General features: G+C 52.9%; 1 protein-coding gene across 1 annotated transcript in view; it reads right to left on the bottom strand.

Moving 5' to 3' along the window:
* Window positions 1-22,099, bottom strand: part of ABCA13 (ATP binding cassette subfamily A member 13) — a 374,957-nt gene that overhangs the window by 183,977 nt on the left and 168,881 nt on the right. The window contains exons 35-40 of the mRNA XM_042927326.1: window positions 21,378-21,515; window positions 19,973-20,153; window positions 18,141-18,359; window positions 12,872-13,068; window positions 8,407-8,564; window positions 6,552-6,782 (exon numbers count right to left, since the gene is read on the bottom strand). Coding sequence (XP_042783260.1) covers window positions 6,552-6,782; window positions 8,407-8,564; window positions 12,872-13,068; window positions 18,141-18,359; window positions 19,973-20,153; window positions 21,378-21,515 — 1,124 coding nt within the window. The remainder of the gene's footprint in view (window positions 1-6,551; window positions 6,783-8,406; window positions 8,565-12,871; window positions 13,069-18,140; window positions 18,360-19,972; window positions 20,154-21,377; window positions 21,516-22,099) is intronic.

Below are 22,099 nucleotides of genomic sequence, written 5' to 3'. Positions count from 1 at the left end.
TTCAGGCGGGTGCCTGGGTGGCTCGGTCAGCTGAGCGTCCGACTTCGGCTCAGGTCATGGTCTCGTGGTTCGCGAACGAGCCCCGCGTTGGGCTCTGCGCTGACAGCTCAGAGCCTGGAGCCGGTTTGGGATTCTCTGTCCCCCCGCCCCTCTCTCTCTCTCTCCCTCTGCTCCTCCCCCGTTCACATTCTCTCTCTCAAAACTAGATAAATAAACATATTTAAAAGTCGAAAAAAATGCACCACTAAGAATCACTCCATTTGCATGACATGAAAAGATTTCGCCTTGGCTTCCGAGCTGGCTGCAAAGGTACTTCCTGTGCACACCCAGGGAGCTCCAGCTCTCCCTGGTCCCCCACCATGCAAAGCAAACACACTCCACACATGGTGGCTGTATGATCAGATTTGACATCTCAGCCTCACTGGCTTGGGGGTGTCTTTAGGGGCCATGAGTTACATGGAATTTACTGCAGTTTAAAATGAAATCTGCTCAGGGCGCCTGGGTGGCTCAGTCGGTTAAGCGTCCGACTTCGGCTCGGGTCACGATCTCACGGTTCGTGGGTTCGAGCCTCATGTCGGGCTCTGTGCTGACAGCTGGGAGCCTGGAGCCTGCTTCCGATTCTGTGTCTTCCTCTTTCTCTGACCCTGTCCCATGCACACACACACACTCTCTCTCTCTCTCTCAAATATAAATAAACATTAAAAAAAGAAAAAGAAAATGAAATCTGCTCTCTAGCTACAGAGTCAGGAGCATCCCTGGACAGGCCCCCATGCACCTGCTGTAAGTTGTCAGGCACCGCACAGGCGAACAAAGGGAAAGCACGTGCAGGGTGCTTATCCACGCTGACTATGGATCGATAACAGACACAAGACAAGAAAGTCGATACTTGCCCGCTGTAAGGAGACAAAATTGGTTGAGATAGATATTTTATAGACTCCATCAAACAAAGGAAAGTTTTTAAAAGGCTTAATCTTTTTTCAATTTAAGATCCCGTTCTCAAACAAGCCCACATAGGCTGTAATATTCTATCTTGTTAAATCTGTATTTCAGATGGTTGTTTATGGTTGCCCTTAAGACAGATGGGTTCTTTTTGAGCACCTGCGTGTGTGCAAGAGAAAAGAAAGACACATGAGCCTCTAACCGATACCTGTTAGCACCTATTATGTGCAAAGCATGTACTAAGTACAGCAGGTAGAAATCACTGCAGGAAATCGGAGAAGCACATGTAAAATGTCCCAAGTAATTGCACGACTGGTTCTGCTGCTTCCGGTTGGGCTTGTTTTGGGGGGATGAGCATCAAGGGGCCGGGTGGGGGGGTGGGAGGATCTGGGGAAAAAACAAACAGCGGGTTGCAGAGAAGCAAGGTGCATGAAGGAATTACTCCCTGAAGCAGGCAGTAAGGATGGACTCCCTCCATATCCAGATTTTGGTGACGGTCCCACGACCCCATGCCTTTGCCAAAATTTACTGAGTGGGTTTTCCTATATGCAACTTCAAAAATAAAGAATGGAAAAGAAAACAGGGCAAAGAGGAGACAGATTAAGAAATTTCCAAAAGGTGCATCAAGGGGTATAGATAAGAATATTTTGGGGGCACCCAGCTGGCTCAGATGATGGAGGGTGTGGATCTTGAGGTTGTGAGTTTGAGCTCCATATTGGGTGTAGAGATTACTCAGAAATAAAAATCTTTAAAAAGAAAGAATATTTTGGAGAATAAAGGGAAATACAAATCAGAAATAGGAATATTTAGGGAATTAGCATAAAAAGAATTTTCAGGGACCGCCTGGCTGGCTCAGTGGCGGACTGTGTGACTCCCGATATCGGGGTTATAAGTTCGAGCCCCACATTGTGTGTAAAGATCACTTTAGAATCTTTAGGGGCGCCTGGGTGGCTCAGTCTGTTAAGTGTCCGACTTCCGCTCAGGTCATGATCTCGCGGTTTGTGGGTTCGAGCCCCGCGTTGGGCTCTGTGCTGACAGCTCGGAGCCTGGAGCCTGCTTCGGATTCTGTGTCTCCCTCTCTCTGTCCCTCCCCCGCTCACACTCTGTCTCTCTCTGAAAAATAAACATTAAAATTTGAAAACAAAGAATTTCTAGAAGCTGTGCTGGGATTACATACCTATGATAACACTAAAAATACAGAAGGGCTAAAATACAGAAACGCTTACTTTCCGAATACCCCACAGCACGTGTATTCTGGATTTAAATGCAGTGAAGGTGATGCAGAGAAGTCCTCACCTTTGCATGACTTCCTGCGGTTTGTCACCTGTTCTGAGGGTTATCGAATTATCTGATCCAAACAGAAACAGTGTTGAGAACGTTAGGGAAGAAATTTCTGTTTCATCGAGGAGAAGAATGGGGTTCCAGCCACACGCGGGCTGCTCCCCGACCCAGCTGCTCCCACCGCACTCAGGGCCTGCAGGACAAACGGTATCCTGGAGGCTTTTTTTTTTTTTTATGTTTATTTATTTTGAGAGAGAAGAGGGAGGAGGGGAGGGGCAGAGAGAGAGGGAGAGAGAGACCCCCAAGCAGGCTTCGCACTGTGAATGCAGAGCCCAATGCGGGGCTCGATCTAATGCACTGTGAGATCATGACCTGAGCCAAAACAGAATCGGATGCTCAACAGACTGAGGTGCCCCAGGAAGCCTTTTAAACAGAAATTAGGCAGCCATAGAAGCAAAGGTTATGGGGAAATGGACACCGCTTAAGATTGGTATCATCAGTTGGAGTAACTCCTGTTACAAAGCAGCACAGGCCAGAAAATTTTAAACCTGACTTAAGATTCTGGGCATGGTGCGACTTCCTCCACAGTCTCCTCTCTCCAGGGTGGAGGACAGGGAAGGGGACAGACATCAGCCATGAAAGGAAGGACCCCCGGGCGGGCGAGGCCAGGCCAGGCCAAGCTGTCAGTGAGTCAGGGTGTGGGAAGGAGGCACCCCCCCACACACACACAAAACCAGCTCCCAGCCCCAGAGCGGTCCACGGGTGCGAAGGCCCCAGGGGAACTCACCATCCAGGAGGGTGGCAGAAAGACCACCCAGTACCACCCAGCCCTCCAGCCCTTCCGAGGCTGGCTCCCTGGGCATTTCATGGGCATTTCAGGCTTTGCCAGGAGCCCCTTCCATCAACCCCACCCTGTGGCTCTCACAGCTCCCAGGGACACATTTGGCCAATGGCCTGGAGAATGGATTCCAACCCAGGCCGGGGCTCTGCAGTCCGGGTGCTGGGAAACTCCCTTGATTCAGTCAGAACCTTGGGGGCTGCCCTGGGGGACAGTCATCACCACCCCGGGGTGTAGGAAACTACGAGGACCTCGGTTTCCACTCCCACTAAACCCTGTCAGAAGGTGGGCATTCCTAATATGGAAGGCGTCCTGCATCAGCCAGGGGCAGCGGGTCCGCGGTGACAGAGGCCGCCTCACTGGCCCCTCGGGCCCCACAAGTGACAGCTTTCTGTGGCTCGTGTAAGTCAATTTCCCATTGATTTGTCTAGCTTTTACTAAAACCACGCTTATAAAGGAGACGAGTGGCTTAAAGAAGATTCTGGCAGCTAAAACGAGCCCTACCAGCACGCACAAAAGAGTAAAAGGCAGAGCTGACACCTTCTCTGCTCCAGAAGTCTCTGATTTAATCCAGGGCTGTGGCTGGAAATGCAGCCAGACCTGATCATTTGGCAGAAAAGGAAGGAGGGAGTGAGGGTGGGAGGGAGGGAGGGGAGGTAATAATAGTGAGGAAGGGGTAGGGAGGAAGGGGGAAGAGGGTGGGGGGAGGAGAAGAAGGAGGGAGGGATGAAGGAAAGAGGAGGAGGGAGGGGAGGGGAAGGAGGGAGGGGAAGAAGAGGGAGGGAAGGGGTGTGGGGAAGGGAGGGGAGTAGGGAGGGGAGGAAGAGGGAGGGAAGGTGTGTGGGGAAGGGAGGGGAAGAGGGAGGGGAGGAAGAGGGAGGGAAGGGGTGTGGGGAAGGGAGGGGAGGAGGGAGGGGAGGAAGAATGAGGGAAGGAAGAGGGAGGGAAAGAAGAGGGGAGGGGAGGAGAGGAAGGGAGGATGGGAGGAAGAGGGAGGAAAGGAAGAGGGGAGGGGAGGAGGGAGGGAAGGGAGGAGGAAGGGAAGAGGGGAGGGAAGGAAGGAAGAGGGAAGGAAGGGAGGGAAAGAAACACAAAGAAAAAATCTTACGATGCAAAGGAAATTATTGTCGGGAAATCTCCCCGTGCTCATGTACAACTGATGCCTTTCTTTCCCATTTCACTGAGAAAATAAAAGCAATTAGGAAAGACCAAAAAGAAAAAAAGAAATTTTTTTTTCCTTTTTTTAAAAAATATTTTTAATGTTTTTTTTTTTTTTTGAGAGAGAGAGAGAAAGAGAGATGGAGAGCACAAGCAAGGCAGAGGCAGAGAGAGAGGGAGACACAGAATCCAAAGCAGGGTCCAGGCTCTGAGCTGTCAGCACAGACCCCCTCAGATCATGACCTGAGCCCAAGTCGGATGTTAACCTACTGAGCCATGCTGGTGCCCATCTTTTTCCATTTCAAGCGACCCAAACCGGTAAAACGACTCTCAAAGGTGGGGGGTCCCTGCGTGTGCAGGAAAACAGTGACTGCAAAGTTCCCAACTATCACAACTACTAGCTCGCAGACACAGCAGCTGGCACGTTTCCCTGGAGCACGGATACAACTTCCTTCCATGTCATTCCAAAGCTGTGACAATGATGTCACTCTCTGTGTTTCCACAGGCAGGAAGAACATTTACCATTGCTGACTGGCTTGTTCTGAGCAGGAAGTGTTATGGCAAAGCCCTAGAATAACCAAGTAAGCCACTGCAGTCATTCCATTTCAAAGATCAAAACCCCCAGCCTCACACGAGTAGAATGATGTACCCAAGGCCCTAGATATTGGAAGGAAAGGGATTTGGATTAGAACCGGCGGGGGCAGAGCTCACACCCTTTCCACTACGATGCTCTAGTCCCAGACGCTGCACGTATCTTTACAAGTGTCCTGTTCGTGGTTCATTTAGAAAATATTTAGTTATACATACTACATATTTAAAATATGATAAATCTTAGGGCACCTGGGCGGCTCAGTCGGTTAAGCATCCGACTTCAGCTCAGGTCACGATCTCACAGTCTGTGAGTTCGAGCCCCGCGTCAGGCTATGTGCTGACAGGTCGGAGCCTGGAGCCTGCTTCGGATTCTGTGTCTCCCTCTCACTCTGCCCCTCCCCTGCTCATGCTCTGTCTCTCTCTGTCTCAAAAATAAATAAACATTAAAAAAAAATTAAAAAAAAAATATACGGTAAATCTTGTTACATTTTACCATCTTTTGTGACCATTTTATTCCAGACAAAAGTTCCTGCGGCCACTATCTACACTGAGCCACTATCTACACTGATTCACACACACGCGGTCGCTGTTTCCGTCACGTTGCTAACCCAGGCCCCGAATCCATTCCGAAACACAGCCCAAAGTTCAGGCTTTGACTTTCTTTTTTTCTTTCCTAAGTTTGCTTATTTATTTGGCAGGCAGTGGGGGGTTGGGGAGGGAGGAGAGCAAAGGAGAGGCAGAGAGAGAGAGAGAGAAGATCCCAAGCAGGCTACATGCTCAGCACAGAGCCTGACACTGGGCTGGATCAACCCCAGACCCTGGGATCATGAGCTGAGCTGAAATCAAGAGTCAGAAGCTCAGCCGACTGAGCCCCCCCAGGCACCCCAGCTCCGACATGCCAGAAGTCACGATCTTTCCATTCTCGTGGTTCTGTAAGGTCTCTAATATTTCCGACTCTGAGTGCTGACTGCAAACCACAAACTTCATCGGCTCCTAGGACTATTCCTGCCTCATGAAGACAGAGGGCTCTGAGACTCTGCCCAGATTTCCCCTTTGCATCATGGATTTTCATTCTAAATCTGCAGCACTTTCTATAGATAATAAATGAGGGAAAATCACAAGTCAGCTGAGGCTCGCCGAGCTCCAGGCCCCAAAGCAAGGCTCACCTTGGGTTCAGCTACACCCACGGCCATCCTGGAGGAAATACCTGGGTCAGCCTCCCGCTGGTACAGAGAAACCACACTGAAAGGTGGTTGTCAGCTGGCTCAGTCCCAAGTGACAGGAAAGCATAACTGGGGGGCAGCATGGGGCTCACCAGGAGCCAGCAACGTCCGTGAGCCTGACCTTCTGCACATCTCCTCCTCTGCCCAGCGTGGGACCATGGGCTCCCAAACAGAAGCAGGTCCACGGAGAAAGTCAGGGGGTCTCCAGATGAGGAGACAAGGCAAGCCACCCCCCGACTACTGACAAGCGTTCAGACACGTAACAACTCCGGAGTAAAGACATCAAAGCTCTCAAATCTTAAAATGCGGATTTTCCCTAAAGAACGATCGTGACCCATGTGGCGTGCTCTGGTCCATATTGGCTTACGTGGTGTGTGGCACTGATCAGACCCTGGAAACAATAAATCGGCCATGTTCTCCGTCACGCGCCCTCCCCGCTGCCTTACCCCCGCCTCACCACCGACGCAGGGTGGCAAACCAAATGTAGTCAGTTAAAAGCGCACCCGACCAGCTGAACGTACCTCTTCCAGTGTGGCGTCTGAAATCCCGAAGCCCGTCAGATGCAGATGGTCGAGGTTCTGCTCCAGGGTCTGGAACAGCCCTTTGAAGCAGGCTCTGTCTGCATCCTTGGGAATGCCGTAGACCAGCTCAGCCCCGCTGCTGTCTTTGAGGAAGGCTTGAGGGATGTAGGTCTGGATCAGAGACGTGGCACGAGCGACGTGCTTCGGGTCATCGGTCTCTGGAGCAGAAGGCTGGCCGTCCCACAAAGGGGGTGAGAAAACAGCAAGGCTCGTTAGTCCAAAAATACCGACTTTACGTCATCTGAGGTCATGTCTGAAATTCCAATTCAAAGCAGCGACGTCGAGAAATATCATTTAAGCCACGGGCATTTCTAGGACACGGTGTAATTCTTCTTTTTATTTAGTTAAGTTTGTTTTATTTTATTTTTGAAAGACAGAGAAAGAGAGAGAGAGAGAATCCCAAGCAGTCTCCACGCCGTCAGTGCATAGCCAAACACGGGGCTCAAACTCACAAACCATAAGATCATGAGCTGAGCAGAAACCAAGAGTTGGATGTGTAACCGACTGAGCCACCCAGGCTCCCCTGTACTTCTTCCTTTTTAAAAATAAATCTCTGGTGGTAATTCCAACAAGGTGAGACCCGCACGCCCATCTTGGCCATGGTCACCAGGCTCCTCGGACAGGCCTGGGGAGGGCTATACGCACATGCGCCCCCTGAGCTGGGGACAATCTTAGCAAGGGGACTACAGGATACAGGGCTGGGTCTTCTTAAAGGGGAGACAAGGATCCAACCACGGAGGGAAGGAGGCACCTTGGGACAGCAAGATACTTTACCCAAGTCAGAGAGGAAGCAGGAACCTTGACTCTGGGCCCACAGCCCCTGCATCCCAACCCCACAGCCACCTCTGCCAGGCTTCGGTTGACAGGACCTCTGAAATGTACTTTTACCCTGGAGGTCCCTCACTACATTATCATAAAGCTTTAGCCTCCGAAAAGAACAGTTACTGTCAGAAAAATACTTCCAGGGGCACCTGGGTGGCTCAGTCGCTTAAGTGTCCAACTTTGGCTCAGGTCATGATCGATCTCACAGTTCACGGGTTTGAGCCCAGTGTGGGGCTCTGTGCTGACAGTTCAGAGCCTGGAGCCTGCTTCAGATTCTGAGTCTCCCCGTCTCTCTGCCCCTCCCCTGCTCACTCTCTGTCTCTCTCTTGCTCTCAACTCTCAAAAATAAATAAACATTTAAAAAAATAAGAAGAAAAATACTTGTAGAGCATCTGGGCTACGATACTGCCTGGCCAGACCCAGCGGATGCTGTTACCAATCAGGTACTTTTGAGCCTCATCTGATGCCTCTGTCAGTGCAAATGCACTGGGGTCACAGGGGCTAATTGCTCCGCTCAGCCCTGGGGGATTTCTTCTGGCATCCGGGCTGCTGTGCACAGAGACTTCCACTCAATTACCGACTCCCTCTCCAGTCCACCCATGACACGGTAAGTTCCTGTCTGGGGCCACCAGGAAACGCTGTCTGCAGCTCAGTGCCCCCCTTCCCCGACCACCAGGAGCCCACAGCAGACCCCCACCCTGCCGGCTCCTGAGCATGCTGTGCACACACCACAGTGACCATGCTTTCGTTCTCAGGTACACCCTTTCCTCCACATGTACCGAGACCCCAAGGCCCTCAGGCCTCCCTTCATAGGACAGCAGCATTACGGGCAACACTGGACTCAGAATCAATATTCATTCAGTTGATTTGAGTCCAAAGTGTAAAACTCTGTCACAGGACCGCCGAATTTGTCTCCTCTGCCCCACACAGGAAGGGTATTTCTCCCGCGTATCTAGGTCACTGTGCTTCGTACCTGCTTGCTGAGCGTCAGGCTGAGTCCCTGGCCGTAGGCCTGGGTCAGGCAGAAGGGGGGACCGCAGCAGCGGAGCCGGCCATGCTGCAGGAGGGCCACACGGTCACCGAGAGCCTCAGCCTCATCCAGGTGGTGGGTCGTGAAGATGATGGTCCGACCTGCGTCCCAAGGCGGGGGCGTCAGAACGGGCACCAGGAAGGCCCCCAGGGGATCCCGGACACGATTGAAAGCCCATCACTAATTTTTTTGATGTTTGTTTTTATGTAATGTTTATTTTTGAGACAGAGAGACAGAGCTTGAGCAGGGGAGGGGCAGAGAGACAGAGAGAGAGAGAGAGACAGAATCTGAAGCAGGCTCCAGGCTCCGAGCTCTCAGCACAGAGCCGGACGTGGGGGTCAAACCCACGAACCGTGAGACCATGACCTGAGCCGAAGTTGAACCCTCAAGCAACTGAGCCACCCAGGAACCCTGATTTGATGTTTTTTAATAAAGCAGAAAGATGAAAAGACTAGTCTCCCTAAATAAATAAATAAATAAATAAATAAATAAATAAATAAAGGCATCCAAAAGGAAACCATGAAATGTAGACCCCAGGGCAACAGGTGGGTGCCATGACTGCCCTCACCACAGCTGTGTCCCAAAGATCAAGGCCAACCTCCCATCCAGAGGTCCTTCGAGGTTACTAAGAGTTGCTCAGTCCCTGATCTGGGATTCGGGGCCGGTTAGACCCTGGGATTAGTGCAACCTACACTTGGGGTGATGCGTTCCCACACCACACAATGGTCTAAAAATAAACATCAAACAGAACTTACATTCCAAAAAAAATAAAAGTATATTAAGTCCAGAAATACTGATTATTGACCCAGGATGGTCTCTCAGGGGATAAGAAGACACACCCCCCAAACTGCAAAGCATTACTTTATAAGATGCTGCTTTTCTGTCTCTCGTGGATTCCGTGGTATGTTCCATGCCTCCCCTTCCAAAAGTGGTATCCCCCACCTCCACCTCCTCTTGTCTATGTTAAATTTGTCTTTTTTTTTTAACATTTTTTCATTTTTGAGAAACAGAGACACAGATCGTAAGCAGGAGAGGGGCAGAGAGAGAGGGAGACACAGAATCTGAAGCAGGCTCCAGGCTCCGAGCTGTCAGCACAGAGCTCGACGCGGGGCTCGAACTCATGGACCATGAGATCATGACCTGAGCCGAGGTCTGGCGCTCAACCAACTGAGTCACCCAGGTGCCCCTCATGTGCTTTTATTCTTAAAAAAAAAATTGTTTAAATGTTTTATTCAGTTTGAGAGAGAGAGAGTATGAGCAGGGGAGGGGCAGAGAGAGAGGGAGACACAGCATCCAAAGCAGGCTCCAGGGCCCGAGCTGTCAGCACAGGGCCCGACACGGGGCTCGATCCCACAGACTGTGAGATCATGACCTGAACCAAAGTCTGATGCTTAATCTACTGAGCCATCCAGGCGCCCCTCCTCTTGTCTATTTTAATGATAGCAACGACAAGCTCACTGACCGAGCACCCAAGGACCAGATATGGAGCCACACGCTTTCGTCTACAGTACACTTACTCCTCCAAAAACCCTACACGTGGAAACACTCACACACACAGGAATGTGATCGTTTCTCCAGGGTCATGTGCAGTGAGAGTGTGAGTAGGAGAATTAGGTAGTTCCGTGCTAATTTGTCCGGGCATCCTGTCCTTCCTCATTCTTCCAAGGGAGCCCAGGAAGGCAGGGAACACGCGGATAAAACCCCAGGCCAACCGAGCCCTGCAGGTGCTGGTATGCAGGCGGAAAAGCCTCTTTCTACTCAGCAGGGAACAATTGTTTTTGTTCAGTCCTTACATCTGCTTCACAAAGCTACAGCACGGTGACCCGGGAGTGTGGGGCTCTTTCCAGAATCAGCAATCCATTCTGATTCCTGAGCACATGTTTTCCTAGAGGGACCACCTAACTCAGCTGCTTACCTCTCACTACCCTGAGTCAGAGCAGCCCTCCTTTGAGACGAAACAGCCAGCCCTCTTGGTCTCCTTTTTGGAGACAGAAATCACTGCTCGCCGACCAAGGACAGTGAGAAAACAAGTAAGTTATAACAACGGGATGGGACATTCTATCGCATCGGCTTTCTGTCCAGAGATACCGTTGTGTTCATGACTCTACCCTGGAAGATTCCATCTCTAGTTTTTAAAGTGCGGGAGAACAGCAGCCTTGCTAGCTGATGCATACCGCAACTCAGGCTTTTGGGGACGATGGAAGCTGTGTGCTGGTTGGCTGCTCGCCCATCTTCTTCATCAGTCCCAACTCAGGAGTGGCAGGGAAATGACTTAGCGCAGTTTAAATTAGCCTTATCTCAGGGAGCCTGGGGGCTCAGGCGTTTGAGGGTCCGACTTCGGTTCTGGTCAATATCTCACAGTTTGTGAGTTCGAGCCCCGTGTCGGGCTCTGTGCTGACAGCTCAGAGCCTGGAGCCTGTTTCGGGTTCTGTGTCTCCCTCTCTCTCTGCTCCTCCCCCGTTCACACTCTGTCTCTCTCTCAACAATAAATGAATATTAATAAATTAATTAATTAGCTTTATCTCTGTTTCCTCCTTCCCTTAAGTGGGGCTCAGGGTCTCTGGCACAGAGGTTCAGGCGCTCCCATTTTATGGGCAAGGGTCAGGATCTCTTGTGCTGTGGTCTCCAGATGACCCTGGGAGCTTAGGCGAGGCCCAGAAAGGGTCAGGTCAGAGCACAGAGCGTTCCCCGCTCTCTGGGCCTCTGCCCTGCTGACGCAGTCAGAATCTCTGACAGACGTGTCTCCCCCTCAGTGCCAAAGCCTGGCACCCGTGAATGTGTGGGATGTGGACCATGGGTGCCTCCCTGGCCCCCACGCTCCGCTGGGCCTCCAGAACAGCAGTGAAGCTGCAGGAGGTCAGATGAGCCCAAGCCACTGACACAACCTCACCCCCCTCCAGGGTCACCCCTGATGGTATAGCCCCACCCCCCTCCCGGGTCACCCCCTGGTGGTGGTACAGCCCCACCCCATCCCAGGCCCACACCCAGAAGGGAACAGAAAGCCACCATCTGCTCATTCCGTTTCCCTGCTTCTTCTCTGTCTTCTGCATCCACACGCCCCTACGTTTCTGGAACCAAAAGGAACAGGATTGTTTTTCATGTTTCCTTAGTGAGCCCAGCCTTAGGATGAAGCATCTTTCCTTCCTGAGGAGACACGTGATGGCCTGGGTCCTCTGGGCGCGGCCCTCTGAGTGCTAAGAATACAGGGCTTCTTTCTGGTTCCTTCTCTGTCTTTCCTTTTTTTTTTTTAAAATTGATTTATTTATTTTGAGAGAGAACGCAAGCGAGTGGGGGAGGGGCAGAGAGAGAGAGATGCAGAATCCCAAGCAGGCTCCAGGCCCCAAGCCATCAGCACAGAGCCTGGCACGGGGCTCAAACCCACGAACCGTGAGATCATGACCCGAGCCAAAGTCGGACGCTTCAGCACCTGAGCCCCCCCTGGTGCCCCCGCTCTGTGTATTTCTTAAGCAGCAAATCCTAATCTCCCCCAGGGAGGAGAAGGCTCAGGTCAAGTCAGGTCTTGTACTCAAAAGGGAAGAGAGAAAAGCAGAGTTTCTCCAGACTCCATAGTCACAAGCTAAGTCACCCTGTTCCCCCTGCTTCCTTCCCGACTGGGGCATTTCTGTGTGAACACCGGGGCAATGCTCCGAGGCTATCAGGATCACAGAAGGAGTTCCAGGTGGGGAGTGAGTATCTGCCCATCCCACGCCCTAAACTGGAAACCCAGGACAAAACAGGTGATACAGGGACCCCTCAGCCCGGAGTCCCCAGCCACCCGGGCTCCCCAAGCCCCCTCTATAGCTGTGAGCAAACCCCATGCCCATCTCTGCGTACCCCGGTTTCCTCACCCGAGGAAAGGAGGGCTCATCCTACGTCACAGCAAGGACACCTGCTCTAATCACCTAGGATTCCACAATGGCACACAATTCAGAGGAGCTCAATTTTCTTTTTATAGAGAGAGAGAGAGAGACAGAGCAGGTGGGGGAGGAGAGGGACAGAGACAGAATCCCAGGCAGGCTCTACGCCCAGTGCAGAGCCCAATGCAGGGTTCCATCCCACAACCTGGAATCATGACTTGAGCCAAAATCAAGAGTTGGTCGTTCAACCGACTGAGCCCCCCGGGCGCCCCGAGAGGAGTACAGTCTTCATTGAAATCACATACAGCCTGCATTGATAACCCCATCGCGAAGTCAGTTGGGAAGATGGGACTCAAAGGAAGTGATCCCAGGCACTGCAGAGACGCCGTATCACAGACAGATCTCTGTCGGCTCTCGTGACAGCTGCTTCTTCTGGAAAAGGTCATGTGTCCCCCCGGGGGGGACGACCCGGCCCCTCACAGAAGAAGGCCTTCCTTGCTCTGCCCGCGCCACAGCATCCCTGGAAGACAGCGCCACGGCCCCGTTCCTACCTTCTCGGTACTTGAGGAGAATGTCCCAAATGCTGCGGCGGGAGCAGGGGTCCACCCCGCTGGTCGGCTCATCCAGAACCACGGTCCCCGACGCACCGATGAAGGCGATGCCGATGGCCAGCTTCCTCTTCATGCCTCCGGAGAGCACGCGGGTCTGTTTGTGCCGATGCGGTGTTAACTCCACGTCCCGCAGGGTTCTGAAACAAGAGCGGAGCCCTCACTCTTCCCCCTCGACACCTCGCAGCTCCACTGCGGACGGCACCCCACAAACGAGGACGAGCAAGGACGCGGAGGAGGCCTGGAAGCGTCATGCGCTCCAGAGTCCGGACGCGGAGGCACCGGCCTTCCTGAGGCTCCGGGGAAATCACACCCGACGGGCCCCGTGCGAGGCCTGCCCAGCTGGGGTCCACCAAGTACCGTCTTCGGGAGAGACTCGTCTCCTCTCCGGACAAGGTATCTCTCTTCATGTCACCGTGCCCTCTGCCGAGGGGCCGGCATTTCCACCAGAGTGTGCACTGCTGGGGTCAGAAGGAGCAAAGCGGAGGTCCCGCTCCACCATGCACCACAGAGTGGTCCGGGGAAGGCCTCTGAGTCAGGGCCCCCCGGCCCCACGTCAGTATCCACCTGCCTTCCTGACTCAGGAGTCGGGAAGTTCCCGTGCAATGCCACAAGCTAAGTATGAACTGTCAGAGTCCATTCGTGTGAAGGTCAGCCATCGATGCCCTCCGGTGGGGCTCCGGATCCCAGACGCCCGTGGCCCAGAAGGCCTCCCCCTGCGAAGTTTCACCTCCTTCTGGGGTCTCCTCTTTCCCCCTCGGCCGTGGCACCCTGTTAGCTCGGCAGACATTCACCCCCTCCTCACCTTCTTCCATCGTGTTCTTTCTTCCCCAAGCCTAGCCCCCAGCCCAAGGATTCCCTTCCCGCTAAGCTGCGAGCATCCTTCCCACTCCCGGCTCGCCAGCATGCAGTCAGACAGGGGGCTGGACGCCAGAAGAATCATAAAGGTTCCAAACAGTTGAGCAAGAACCATCCAGTTCTAGAAAGTTCCAGAAGCCTAAGCAAAGACACTTGGGTGAAACCCCAAAGACCTGCTTGTCAGATCCTTAAGTAAATGTGTCCTGTCTGTGTCATTATTTACAACCTGGCCCGGAAAGAGCTCATGTAGCTCCCCAGGGTGGGATACAGAGCATTTTCCGCAGATAACCATCTTGACCGTCTGTCACCAATTAGACGTGGCCCACCGACACGGCCCCACCTGGGTGATTCCAATACAGCTGTTAAACCCAACTCAGGCATGTTGACCAGAGATCAATCAGCTCAGAAAACAAATAGAAAGATGCCAGGTGTCCCCAAGCAGGTCTCGTCAAGAACGTTGTTACATTAACCTTCAAACCCCTCCATCACCTTGACCTGAACCTGATTCCACCCACTCACAGCCAGCTGTACCCGGGGCCTTGTCGTTCCAGAAACCACAGTCCTCCAGAGGTCGATGCCCCGCATCCCCCTCTGTCCACCACATCCCTTTTCCCAGCTAGTCCCGGCCTCTGGCTGTCACTCAACCCCAAAGGCTCAGCTGCCCACTGTCCCCCACTCACACAGGGCCCTCCCTGCCTCCAAGAGTGATGTCCCCTTGGAACGATTGGGTGGCTCCATCAGTTGAGGGTCCGACTCTTGATCTCAGCTCAGGTCATAATTCCAGGTTCGTGGTTTCCAGCCCTGTCAGGCTTTACATTAACAGTGTGGAGTCTGCTTGGGATTCTTCCTCTCTCTCTCTCTCTCTCTCTCTCTCTCTCTCTCTCTCTCTGCCGCTCTCCCCTCCACCACCTGCCCTCAAATAAATAAACTCCTGTCAAGGTCACCAATGACCTCCACACCCAAAATCCACAGGTCGCCCCTCAGCCTTCGTTGGACCTGACCCTCAATAGCATCTGATGCACTTGACCAAGCCCCTCCTTAGCGGACTTGTCTTCCCCTTCCCGACCGGTCTCTCCGTCCCGCCCCCTGGGTGGTCCTGCTCACCTGTCCATTGTCTCCACACTGTGTCCACTGCCACCTGCCCAGCGCCCAGTCCTTTGTCCTCCCTTATCTACCTGCACACAAGACCCTGACGACCTCACCACCCTCAAACACCTGGGGCCCCACGGTGTGTGCCAGAACTCCAAGAGCCCCATAGCGACATCTCCCTGACTGAAGTCCTGATCAAGTTCCTCTTCTGACTTCTTGATGTCAAATCAAGGGCAAATCAAGGGCAAAACAGTAGAGACCCGACATCCTGACAGATACGCCCTCGGAAGATTCTCCCAGGGATCCCGTCTCCCTTGACTCACATCTTAACAATCCTGTGCGTCAAGGGAATCGGGTGGTGCCCCGGGACCCGGTTCGGGGTGTGCTGGCTCTAAACCCCGTGTCTTCAGTTTCTGCTCCCTCTAATCAGGAGCTGCTATCCTAAAACGTGATCTCACACAGATTGCTTTTGTACAAATCGGCCTGGTTTCTAGGTAACACGCTGCAAACAGATAACTGTTAAGGTCACCTACGTCCAAAAAAAAAAAAAAGACGAAGTCCAAGTAGCACTTGATTTAAACCCGATCATAATCGCAGAGTTTGCCGTGACACGGAGCACGTGCCATTTTTTAAAATTAGAATAGGTGGTGACCTGGGCCTTTTTTTAAAAAATCTAGGTCGTACGGACCCAATCGGCCGTTCACAGCCATCCCTCGCAAAGTGCCCGCTCAAATTCAAGACAGGCTTGCGGCGCACAAAACACACGCTCTCCCCGCGCGTCCAAGCCTCCACGGTCACGAGCACGGTTCTTGCTATTACGGGCCTCTCCGGAGCACGCCGTGAGAGGTAAACGAGGCCCCCACAGAGGAGAATGTCCTCAGAGGCCCACGTAAGCTGCCCACAGCGTGACCGTGGACAGACGAGGAACGGAAGAAACCACCGTGAACATGCAGTGTGGTGCACCACGTGATTTTATGGGCTGATGTCCCCTGAGGCTCCTTCCACCGGGTTCAGACTCCACCTGCCGCAGAGCCTTAATACGGCCATCAGAACAAGAGTGTGTCTCCAGAGGGATGTGATGTGTCCACACCCCCTGGTCCCTAAACACGGCCACCTCTGTGGGGTTGACATCAGCCCAGGCGCGGACCCTTCCAGGTGTGGGAAAGTGGGGGCCCAAGCTGGCAGAGAACCAGCTCAGAGTCTTTGTCCAACACGGTTTTCCACGGGGCGTTCGAGGTAACCATGGTGCAGATTCTACCTCCTGCTCTAGGTCAGATCCTGAGCCCCGAGAATTCCTCCCTCCACCATGTTCTGGTTCATGGTCCAGTTCGTGGTCTTGTTTTGTTGTGTGTCTTCTCACCGACAAGACAAGGTCTCTGACCCTGGCTCACTTTGCCTCTCTAGGATTCCCGTGTGTGCTGCTAGACCCATCTTAGCCTAAAGACGGATTGTTCAGGCAAGATCCCTTCAGGACTGACGGCCCAGACGTGGGCTCCATGGTGACCCAGGCTGCTTCAGTCCAGATGCTCCCACATGCTATCAGGGTGCTGGCCCACCCACCGGCCTGACCACCCACCAGCCTGCCCGCCCACCTACCTGGTGCCCCCTCACCTGCCCGCCCGCCCACTCCCCCACCTGATGCCCGTGCACCTGCCAGACCACCCAACCTGCCTGCCGCCTGCCCTCCATGGCCCTGAGAGCGCATATTTAAGCCCCTGTCCCCTGCATGCACTGCCTGAGCATCCCCTCAGACCCCTGGGATCTCCTAATGGGCGTCTGAAATGCAACACTAGAAATGTGCCCGCGAACCCCCTTTCTCCCCTCAGCAAATGTCCGCTTCCCACAGATCTGCACCCCAGACTGTGCGGCACGGCAACCGGCCCGAGGGACAGGCAGCACAGCCCTGCTGCAGCCAAGCCCCAGGTCATATTCTGGCTTCCCCAGCCCGGAAGCTGAGCCCCGTCCCTGTCTCCGGGAGACACTCTGTAGCAAGCTGCCCGCAGGTGGCCGCGGCAGTGCCTGGCACAGAAGGTGTTAAACACAGTGCCACAGGGGCTCTGGTGTCAGACACGTCCCGCCCCTCCAACTTACCCCTGTAAGATGCACTCATGACTTTACCTCCTTCCCAAATCAGCCCTCTCCTTTTCCAGGAACAACGCCACATTCTGCCTGCCTGAGCAGAGGCCGGAACTGCTGGGGACATCCCCCCCACCTCACCCCACGTCTGGTGAGAGCCCCTCCTGCCAGCTCAGCACCCGTGACCTCTTCTAGCCTCACCTGCTTTCAGAGCAGGAGCCCCGACTCGCCTCCTGAACTAGGCCAGCCGGCCCAGTCCAGCTCCTAATTTCAGCTCAGCTCCCGATCTTGAGGTTTGTGAGATTGAGCCCCTGGCAGCACAGAACCTGCTTGGGATCCTCTCCCCACTCTCTCTGCCCCATCCCCCACTCTCTCTCGCTCTGTCTCTCGAAATAAATAAACTTTACCATCCACCCAGCTGCTGTCCATGACTCAGGCTGCTGTCCCTGCTCCCACCTGTCCTTCCGAGCTCATCCCCCAGACACCGCTTTGATTTCCCACCAGGGACCTCCGGTTCCTCCCTCCTCCTTCTGGTCCAGGGAGACTGGAAATGCATTCAGCCGTCCACCGGACTCCCCACCCTGGACATCCTGCTGGTCCACACAGTCTGCTCCTTCTGACATTGAACAGTCTTCAGTTCTGGGACTTCTTCTCTCCCCCTCGACTGGCTCTGCCACCCCTCAGGCTGCCACGCTCCCCCGCTCAAAGCGGCCTCTGTCCCCAGCCTTCCCCAGGGCTGTGCTCTCTGCCCTGGGGCCGCAGGACAAGTCTACCGGAGCGGCAGCTGCTGGCCCTCCCCTGCCCATGTGCACCTGCTTGTGTGAAGAAGTCTGACCCCCTTTAGCAGGACCAGCTGGGCCCCAGGAGCTAGTTCTCGGCCCACCCCCCATTCTTTCACTTCAGGACACACACCCGGCCCCCCGCTCCAGACACAAACCTCCCACGTGCAGCCTCGGCCACACGTTCCCATGTGGGCTCACCCATCTAGACCCCAAGGACAGGCCAAGTCAAGTTCAGAGTCCTCCCTGAGAAGCCTTCTCTGGAATTTCCAGTGCTGGTGGCTGTGTCCTAACTCCACAGTTAAGGACAATTTGCTAGCTCTCCTCTTCTCATAAGCAAAGACACCAAAGCTACTTTTAAAGCACCTCTTTGTACACCCATCACTACCAAAGACACGGCAGGAGCTAACCTGTTGACTTGTTGGCACAGCTCCTTCCGGGTCCACTGCGGTGCCTTGATGGAAGCAAAGATGACCAGGTGCTCCAGGACGGTGAGGTTGTCAAACAGGACGTCCCGCTGAGGACACACCCCGAGCTCCCTTCTGATGGCAGACAAGTCTGTCTGCAGGTTCCTGCCGTTGATGGTGATGGTTCCGGAAGTGGGCGGGTGGAGCCCCGTCAGCATGGATCTGCCAGAGAGGACAAATCAGCAGAGGACCCAGGAGCCAGCTGCTCCCGATGCCAGCAACCCAGAGGGATGCAGGGCGACCGTCCAAGGACCTGCTTTTACACGGTGACAAGCCGGAAGGAGCTTAGCAGGATGGGTGGCTTAATCTCGGAGCCGTGGGCTTATGATGATGTTTATACTCCCCTAAACGTGCTGATCATAGACATTCTAGTGGTATGGGAGCTTAAGACGGTAAAATCCGACTTTGTTTTACAGACACGGAAACCAGGGAAGGAGATGGCGTGTTTCCTTAAGTCCTTGTGAGTAGAGACACAAGCCTAGTGGAATGCAAGCCTGCACACGCAACTCTGTGGCCAGGAGCTCCTGGCTTCTCTCAGGTGTGCTGTCCACGTCAAATCAGGAAGCTCGCCTGCGTGGCCTCCTCGAAGGGAGCCCGAGGACTGCCTGGCTCTGCTGCTTTATCTCAGAAAGTGTATTATTTAGGTTTTAGACTATTTCCACATCTCTGAGAAATTATACAGGGGCGCCAGGGTGGCTCAGTCGGTTAAGCGTCTGACCCTTAAGCTCGGCTCAGGTCATCATCTCATGGTGAGCTCGAGCCCCACATCGGGCTCTGCACTGATGGTGTGGAGCCTGCCTGGATTCCCTCTCTCTCTCTCTCTCTCATCTGTTCCTCCCCATACATGTGCTTTCTGTCTCTCAAAATATATAAATAAACTTAAAAGAAAGAAAAAAGTGTACTCCCAAAGCTGGCTTTCTGACTCATTCTCTGCAGAATGCCTACTTTTCCAGTCTGAAAACCCTACGAGAACACTCAGTGGGATCTCCGGCTCTATTTCACCATCCAAACCAAGAGGAAAACTTTTCTTTGTTTCTCTATTTTTAATTGAAATTTCTGAAGCTTTCTACATGTTACTTTGCCACGTTTCTTAGGAAGTTCAAAGCAAATAATACTTTTCACGTTTAACTAAGTGCACGTTAGTTGTACGAAAACAGAACCGAGAGAAACGTCCTTATTCCTGGGACAAGTTTGACCGTGTTGGGGCTTTTCCCGGGACGAGACCCTTTTCTGCAGGCAGCTCAGGGCTGCTGCGTGAGCCCCACGCTTTTGAGTTCGTTTTTCCTCTGGGATTCCACAATTTGATTCTTTAATCAAACCTGGAGCCATTGGACCCCAAACCAAACACCAAGCCTTCACAAAAAAAGCCCAAGCACACAAAAAACAGAACATGAAAAAAGAAATACTCAGCTGGTTAAAACATTTGCAGACTTTGTCCCAAGTTTCATCTTCCCATAGATACGCGAACAAACTTAAGTGTAGCGATAAGATGGGAAGCGTCGTAAGATGCTCAAACACTAAAGTAAAACCACGATGTGTTATGTGTAGGGGATAAAAGACTTCGGGGTCTTTTTAGGGGTAAAGGGGTAAAGCCCCGTCTGTCCCCAGCCGAGGGCAGCTGCTGCGCACTCCCCACTAGCTGTCTGTCCCAGAGCACACAGCGACTCCGTCTCAAAACCAAAAGGAAGAAAAGAAACCTAAGCTTCCTGTCTGACAGGTAAACTGACATTTTTTAGAATCAAACCCGCATTTGACGAGGGTGAAAGGACACGCACATGACTGTGGTTTTCCCGGCACCGTTGGTCCCCAGCAGGGCAGTGATCTGGCCTCTGTGGAAGGTGAGGGTCAGGTCTCGGACGGCCGCCTTGTGGCGCTCATATTCCTTGGTCACAGACAGCAGGGCGACGCCCGGGGGGCCTCCTGCTGGCTTTCCCTCCCCGATCTGCAGCGAGGACCCTGAGGAGAAGAGGCAGATTCAGCCTGGAGGACTCCCAGTGGTGCTCACGCTTACGAATTCAGTCGTCTGCCGTGGATTCGAATTAGAGCTCCGTGGAACACGCACAACTCAAACACCCTTCCTTACCAAAAGCAAGAGGCAAATTACATAATGGCCTCAATTAAATGGAGTGGCTGATGACAGACTTTTGTGCCCTTCTGTTATGCATCTCGTAAGAGGAGAAAAAGGAACACGCACACACGCAATTTGTACGTATGCAGAGGGAAAATCACAGGCAGGTTACGCACCAAAGTGCCCATGAGTGGTAGTCTGTTGTGGTGTGGTATGTTCCGAATTTCCTCAAAGATTCCTATTTGACTTGTGTAGTCAGAAAAATAAAAAAAAGAAAAAAGGTTATGGGGGCACCTGGGTGGCTTACTGGATTAAGTGTCCGACTTTGGCTCAGGTCATGATCTCATGGATCAAGGGTTCGAGCCCTGCGTCGGGCTCTGTGCTGACAGCTCAGAGCCTGGACCCTGCTTCAGATTCTGTGTCTCCCTCTCTCTCTGCCCCTCCCCTGCTTGCGCTCTGTCTCTCTCTCACTCAAAAATAAACATTAAAAATCTAAAAACAAAAAAAAGAAAAGAAAAAAGGTTACCTTACAACGTTGACTTGTGGTATAAAACTATCATGATGGGAGCCTGTGTATCTGTAAATTGCCCCTGAAGTCATGCTTCTGTGGAAGGGGCATAAGGGGAGCCCAGATGGACAGGGGTCCTGCCCTCACCACTGGGAAGCACGCTCCTTGCCTTGACAGGGCAGTGATGGTCCTCCTCTCAGTCATGACGAATAAGCTAGCGTGTGTGAAACGCTCTGCAATTTCTACAGCACACTACACCTGACGGCTGACCACCTCTCCTTTTGTTTCTCACACAAATTCATGTTAGAGCAGAAGCTTCGTCCTGCAGACAGAGAACGCACGCACAGATGCACCCAGCCCACAGCGGGGCTACAGACAACAGGTGCATCGACACTCCAGGGTTCTGGCCCCCAATGCAAACGTCAGCAGGGGATCCTTTCTTACGACGTTGCCCCGAGCTGTGTTTCTGAGCCCAAGACCGACCCCCGAAAGCGGGCAGCTGAGGAAGGCACACCAAGTTCCAGAGACTCGACCAGGAGGAAAAACAGAAACAAAACAGACCGGAAGGGAAGACGCGCATCTAATAAGGCTACTCTTTACAAACCTTTATCGTCAAAGTTCTCGCTGGAGAAGGACAGGTTAGAACTGGGAGCGTGTGGTCTCTTTGCCACGAAACCACCCAAGTTCCTCCAGTACGACGCGGTAAAGGGAAAATACCATGGTTTCCTTAATCCAAAAGTTCCTAAAAAAACAAGACACAATTAAAACCGGTTTTTTCTCCTTGGAAGATTCTGTAAGAGAATGGCTTAGCCAATTATTATAAAATGTTGTTCCATGTTAACGTGTCGAAGGCACACCCCATACAGGACCCGATGACAACCGGGGGCATGGGTATTAGCCATGCGGGGAGCCCAGACTCTCCAGCCTGACCCACGGCCGGCGGCTGGGCCCCCTCACAGCCACCTCCCTCAAGAGGCCTTCTGAGTGTTCAGTGAACAGGCAGGTATTTATTAAAGATAAAAGTAGCAACGCACAACTGCTAAATATTCCCCAGAGTAAGCCTCGCCCCAGCCCGCCATCTTTCCGTCTGTCACTCCTCTGTCCTCTGCATGGTTACCGGACATGGATTAATACCATGAAGGCATTAACCCACTAAGACATCCACAAAGAATACACGCTGCTAACATTTCCATAGGAAACATCGACATTCTTCAGACGTATGCTCCAAATTCACTGCAGCCCACTTAATAGCCACTCTGCCCCCATGACACGTGGATTTAATTACTAACGCCTCTCAATTTTCCTTAACGCACCCATTCCAGCCTA

The sequence above is a fragment of the Panthera leo genome, chromosome A2 (assembly GCF_018350215.1).
Source record: "Panthera leo isolate Ple1 chromosome A2, P.leo_Ple1_pat1.1, whole genome shotgun sequence".
Taxonomy (NCBI): Eukaryota; Metazoa; Chordata; class Mammalia; order Carnivora; family Felidae; genus Panthera; species Panthera leo.
The sequence above is the reverse complement of the archived record's forward strand: the minus strand, read 5'-3'. Positions and strand labels throughout refer to the sequence as shown.